Source organism: Salmo salar, chromosome 25 (assembly GCF_965601325.2).
Source record: "Salmo salar chromosome 25, fSalSal1, whole genome shotgun sequence".
NCBI classification, from domain to species: Eukaryota; Metazoa; Chordata; class Actinopteri; order Salmoniformes; family Salmonidae; genus Salmo; species Salmo salar.
The window spans coordinates 34,652,128-34,658,473 of NC_138315.1; the positions used below are offsets into that span (position 1 = coordinate 34,652,128).

At 45.1% G+C, this 6,346-nt stretch overlaps 1 protein-coding gene across 1 annotated transcript; it reads left to right on the forward strand.

Moving 5' to 3' along the window:
• Positions 1 to 3,218: 3,218 nt before the first annotated feature.
• On the forward strand, positions 3,219 to 6,118 carry LOC106586570 (gap junction alpha-8 protein). The gene has a single exon (XM_082969116.1). The coding sequence runs from the start codon at positions 3,284 to 3,286 to the stop codon at positions 4,799 to 4,801; it is 1,518 nt and encodes a 505-aa protein (XP_082825242.1). The 5' UTR covers positions 3,219 to 3,283; the 3' UTR covers positions 4,802 to 6,118.
• The last annotated feature ends 228 nt before the right edge of the window (positions 6,119 to 6,346 follow it).

Sequence of the window (6,346 nt, forward strand, 5' to 3'; positions counted from 1 at the left end):
ATGGCGGCTTGTTACACAAAGAAAGGGGGTTGGGCTTGAATGAAAGAGCGGGAAGACTGAGGAACACAGAAACAGCTTTGCTATGCCATCGTAAATACATTATCGTATGCATTCTAAATTACCGCCCATTTGGAAAAGGAAAATGCAATAAATATTTACTCTGAGCTGCGCTTCGGTAGGTTGGTCGTAGATGCTGGCGATGTTGGCCAACAGAGATCTTCCTGTCCTCGGAAGAATGTCTCTGGTGGTAAATTCGATACGTTGTAGTATCTTCGTCGTGTGTCAGACTGGATCCGTCGTCCGTCCTTTCCTAGCCCACGTCTACAGCGGCCGCTGCTAACTCAACTGCTAGGAATTATCACTTCTGTAGTGAATAAGCGGTTAAAGTTCATACCATTCGCAACCAAAGCTCACGCCGAGGTTGGCTTAGTTCTGTACTTGACATGTGTGTCCTTTTAACGCAGAGGCTGCAGACCTCACTTAGTGGAACCCTGGCTACATTGTGTCATTGTCTTATATAGTGGCGAGGGGAGAAGGGTGTGTTTCATCGTTTATAACCCCTGTCTCTTCACAGGGGCTGCGTAAATACATTGTTTTTGTTTTTTTAAACCGAAACACTGCACCTGCCTCCCTCCATACACAGGAAAAACAACACTTAATGGAACTTCATTTTGGCATTTTCAAGTGGCCTCTTATTTTTAGCCACTGATTAAGCAGGGCACTTTCCTTATGAAAACCCAATTCTCTCATTTGGAAGCTAAAATTACATTTAATCTTCTAACAAACAGTTTCAATATCAAACATTTAAATTGCACAACAATTCCATGTGAATCTGATAACTAGAATGTGTAGACTTTCCCAGGTACAGTTTATGTCATCCTGTCATCAGTCATAATGTCTCAGATGACAACCGAACTGACATCCATTCTCATTAAGTTCCAACGCATATTTCCAACTGGTTCGATTACCGAAATATGGTTCCTTTCCCCCAACTTGTTTGATGTTCCCAGAGTCTCTATGTTTAACAAAGGCTATTCAAAAGTCTTTCAGTAGGGTCAGAGAGAGATGGGAAGGGAGAAAGGTATTTATGGGGGGGGGGGGGGGGGGTCATAAACCTTACCCACAGGCCAACGTCATGACAATCTTCCTGTGCCAGGTATTGGGTTGAGATAAATACACTGAGAATGCTGTGGAGAGTTTCTGAATGCAACAAATCCTTTTTGTTTTGACCTTAAAAGCATTCCATGAAACAATGTAATTTAATTTGACAAATCAGTTGCAAATATGTTACAGCACTCGTACATGTAATTTTTTTTTGCATATGATGTCATGATGTTGTAGACATTACATCATCTGCAAGACAAGTTAAACTGTAGATTGAAAGATAAAACCAAGCCATAAAGGTTTGACATTTGTGTTACCTATTCCTGGAAAGATGAGTCCTGTCTACACATCCTTTCACTCAATAGTTGAAATTCTTCACATTCCAGACAGATAATTGCAACCTATGACACTGACTAGAGCTATGGTATGTGTAGAACATACACATGACATGATTCGTATTCAGCTCATAGACAGTCACACATGTACCAAAGTAATGTAGATGAAAACTGTGAATCCTCATTACAGTATTGTTTTCGTACTTACCATCTATAGCCTCCCTGTCTACTATGATGTCACACTGTGTTGTCACTCTGCTTCCTGCCTTGGGTCCTTCTAAAATGTGAGCACACCTGTAAATACACTTTTTTAATGACCACTAAATTCATTGTTAACTAGACTTTTTCTGAAGAGATTAAGTTTACTATTCCAAAGTCAATCCAATGCATGCCACATATAATATACTGTCAATTGTATAAGAATATGAATGGTCATAATTTAAGTTATTTGCAAAAAGTATGCCTAAAGAAAATACTTTTTGCTCCACACTAGACTATAACAATAGGTTACCACTCAGGTTGCGCAATGAACAGCGATGACAATACATCCCCACTCAGCTGTAAAATAGAACCATATGACCATTGATGAAAAGACATCAACCAAAAACCCAGTGTAGGTCCAAGAGGACATTCTGCCCCCTCCCTGCACTTCTCACAGAGTTAAAGCTTGACTCTGTCTCTGCAGGTTGATAGTAGGACAGTGGCCAGTGGTAGGTCAGCTGCTGTGGCTGTTTTGTCTCTCTAACTCTCTCTGTGTGGAGGGCTGCAGTAAGGCGGGGTGCAGAGGGGATGTACCATGTGCCCTGGCTCTGCGGCGTCCATGTCACTTTGGGAGCCTCAGGCCGGCTCCCATACATCCCCTCTCTGGGTCTGTTGATCCTATTGTCTCCTGCGTCACCACGCCTCACCCGGCGAATCAAGGCCGTCTGGCTCCAAGCTTCAATATTGCAGCAAACTAAAAACCAACCATCAGAGCTGATTCATTCACATCTGCTCAGTGGTGCGACAAGGACAGGGCTTTAGGTGGGAAAGAGGGCAGAATAAAGTTCACTTTTCCCCGGGTACCAAGAGAACAGGACAGGACACTACAAGTTCACTGGAGCCGCAGCTGTGGCAAGTTGCCCATTTGATAACGTTTAACCATCATACCTTACAGATGTAAACATTTGGGTTATGGGTGTGTTATTGCTAGTTTTCATGGATGGTTGATTTGGTAGCATTTGGTGGCTAGTGGAACAGTGCTTTAGCAAGACTACAGCAAGACCATTTTGCTTTGTGTTTCTGATTTTTATGGATAATAAAGGGGAACATGCAGAGTACAAAAGTTCTAAAAGGCGGTTCATTTTTACGCTGTGTACCTTGTGTACTGTACAGATCTTGTGTATGGACTGTAAATTGACTTAACCACGATGGCTGGCTGTTCTGTTGGCATTATTTAGATTTTGACATGCAACAGCTTTTCAGCTGAAATGAAAACATTGTGATAACTGTGTGGTGAGGGGCAGGACTTTTTGGAAGTTTCGCTTCTTTCCACCCATCTGTTTTTAACACTTATCTCTCTCTCTCTCTCTCTCTCTCTCTCTCTCTGTTTCCTCCACCCTCCCTGACCCCCCTGCATCTCCCTTTCTCAGTTTCCTCCACCCTCCTTGTCCCCCTTGCATCTCTCTCTCAGTTTCCTCCACACTCCTGGTCCCCCCTGCATCTCTCTCTCTCTCTGTTTCCTCCACCTTACCTGTCCCCCTGCATCTCTCTCTCTCTCTCTCTCTCGCACTCTCTGTTTCCTCCACCCTCCCTGTCCCCCTGCATCCATCCATTCATTCTATCTACAGCGCTACGGACCTATCATGGGTGACTGGAGCTTTCTGGGTAATATTTTAGAGGAAGTGAATGAGCACTCAACGGTGATTGGCCGGGTGTGGCTCACGGTCCTCTTCATCTTCCGCATTCTCATCCTGGGTACGGCGGCAGAGTTTGTGTGGGGTGACGAGCAGTCGGACTACGTCTGTAACACGCAGCAGCCCGGTTGTGAGAACGTGTGTTACGACGAGGCCTTCCCCATCTCCCACATTCGCTTGTGGGTTCTGCAGATCATCTTCGTGTCCACTCCATCTTTGGTGTACGTAGGCCATGCCGTGCACCACGTCCACATGGAGGAGAAACGCAAAGAGCGTGAGGAGGCTGAGCTGAGTCGCCAGCAGGAGCTGAGTGAGGAGCGGCTGCCTCTAGCGCCCGACCAGGGTAGTGTGCACACCACCAAGGAGACCAGCACCAAGGGCAGCAAGAAGTTCAGGCTGGAAGGCACCCTGCTGAGGACCTATATCTGCCACATAATCTTCAAGACGCTGTTTGAGGTGGGCTTCGTGGTGGGCCAGTACTTCCTGTACGGCTTCCGCATCCTGCCGCTGTACAAGTGCAGCCGATGGCCCTGCCCCAACACCGTGGACTGCTTCGTGTCTCGCCCCACAGAGAAGACTGTCTTCATCATATTCATGCTGGCCGTGGCTTGCGTCTCCCTCTTCCTCAACTTTGTGGAGATTAGTCACCTGAGCCTGAAGAAGATCCGCTTCCTCTTCTGCAAGCCAGCCCCGGGGCCAGCCCAGGGTGAGGGCCCAAGCCCCCTGCCCCCTCCAGGGGGGGTTCTCAAGAGCCTGCCCCCCCTGGCCGTGCCTTCCTTCCAGAGAGCAAAAGGCTACAGGCTGCTGGAGGAGGAAACCCACCACTACCCCCTAGTGGAGGCATGCATGGAGGCAGGGAGGCTAATCCCTCTGGCCCCGCCCTTTCAGTGCAAGCAGGAGAAAGCGGAGGAACTGGGGCACATGGAGGACATTTCGAAGGTGTACGATGGGACTTTGCCTTCCTACGCCCAGACCACAGAGATAGGGGAGGACAGACTACCACTACACCAAGAGGAGGAGCAGCAGCAGCAGGAGGAGGAGGTGGAGGATGAAGAGGAGGAGGTGGTGAAGGAGGTGGTGAAGGAGGTGGTGGAGGATGATGTGGTGGATGGGGTGGTGGAGGATGTGGTGGATGGAGTGACGGAAGAGGATGTGGTGGATGGAGTGGCGGAAGAGGATGTGGTGGATGGGGTGGTGGAGGATGTGGTGGGTGGAGTGGTAGAGGATGTGGTAGATGGGGGGGTGGAAAGGAAGAAAGAGGAAGAGGAGTGTGAGGAGGAGGATGTAGTGGAGGAGGTTGTTGAGAAGGTGGGGGAGGTGGTGGAGGAGGAGGAAGTGGTGGACAGGGACGGGGGACCTTCAACCAAGGTGGGGATGGAGGCGATGTATACGATAGAGGACACAAGACCACTGAGCAGATTGAGCAAAGCCAGCAGCAGGGCCAGGTCAGACGATCTCACCGTATGAACCTGTGAGAAAACACACACACACACACACACAAACTTACACGCACACAAACACTGAACACAGGAGAACACACACATCTAGCTCAAGACAACAAACACTTATTACCATTAGGACGTGGGTAACATCACTCAATAAGGCAACAAAAAGATCTGTGCTCATTTGTGAGATAAGTGAATATTATAAAAAGTTGTGTTTTAAGAGAGGAGGGATAGATTTATTTTATTAAGCATGTTATATGAAACCAAATGTAGAAAGGACAAACATGCAAAAAGGGGAAAAATATTTTTTACTTGATGAAAATCCATGCTGTCGACCTTTTTCTATCGAAAGACTTTCAACAACAACCAATGAAAGATTACTAATGTTTACATATTCTGGGGGGTTGAATCGGTAGGGGGACCGATCATATATATTGATCATATATTCTTGTGTGTCTGCAAAGCAGTAAAATTACTGTAGGCAGGCAATCACTTTCATATGTAGCTGCAAATATGTTGCAGGTGGAAGGGCTGTTGCACACCAAGTCCGTTGCACAGAAAATGTATGACTATTTAACACCAAGTTGATAGTCCATTTTTGGATTGAAAATAGTTATTTCTGCACACATTTCTTAGAGGATATAGAACTCTGTGCAAGGCCTATATAAACCTCATATCACCTCAACTACGCATCGATTTACTCTTCTTTCAATTGAAGGCAGATTTGCAATAAAGTACAAGAGCATATCTGTCCTTTTCATGTTTATATACAGACTAGTACAGCCAAAAAGCGGAGTAGTAGAGAAAAACAAACCAAAAAAGGACCAGATGTTAATGGTCTCTTTTCAATGTGATTTCTGATCTTTTGATCTGATCTGATCTTTTAGATTGCTTATATCTTTCGTTGCATATATAATAAGTGGGCACTGTGAAAATGTTGTCTGTCTGTGAAAAGAGAGGAGTGCTGGTTTGCCCGATCACAGACTGGGCCATATTAACGGCCTCAGGCCAAATCCTCTCTTTTTGCGCTGTACAAACCGGCGTCAGGGCGATAAAGATTACGCACGATCAGCACAAAGTATTGTTGAGCCACAGACAATAAAAGAAACCACTCATATATGAAAACAAGCATCCTTGACATTGTTGTGGGGGAAAATCTTTGTACTTGATTTTATTTGCCCTTGATGGGCCTTTCCTCTGTACAAATATGAAATAGTTCGGGCAATGTTTACAACGTTTTCTAAAAAAAACTATAAAAGGAGAATCTTATTGTACATAAAGTATAATTGTATCTGATGTCTAATAGCAAACATGATGTTGAGAACACTTAGTTTAAGTTATGATATAATATATAGCTAAATTATTATTACTATGATGACAATCGTTCATTTATCCAATAGAGAAACTACCAGTTATTTATTTAAACATTATAAAAAACTTCCATAACGCTGCTACAGTCACTGTTTCAGTAGGGAAAATTAAGTGCATTTCAAAACCTGAGCATTATTTCCATAATTACCAAAGACTTGCATTTCAGAACCTTTTGACCTGTCTTCTCTCTGTCCCA

Excerpts from the sequence above, each read along its gene's own strand:
- LOC106586570 (XM_082969116.1), top strand. The coding sequence starts at position 3,284 with ATGGGTGACTGGAGCTTTCTGGGTAATATTTTAGAGGAAGTGAATGAG.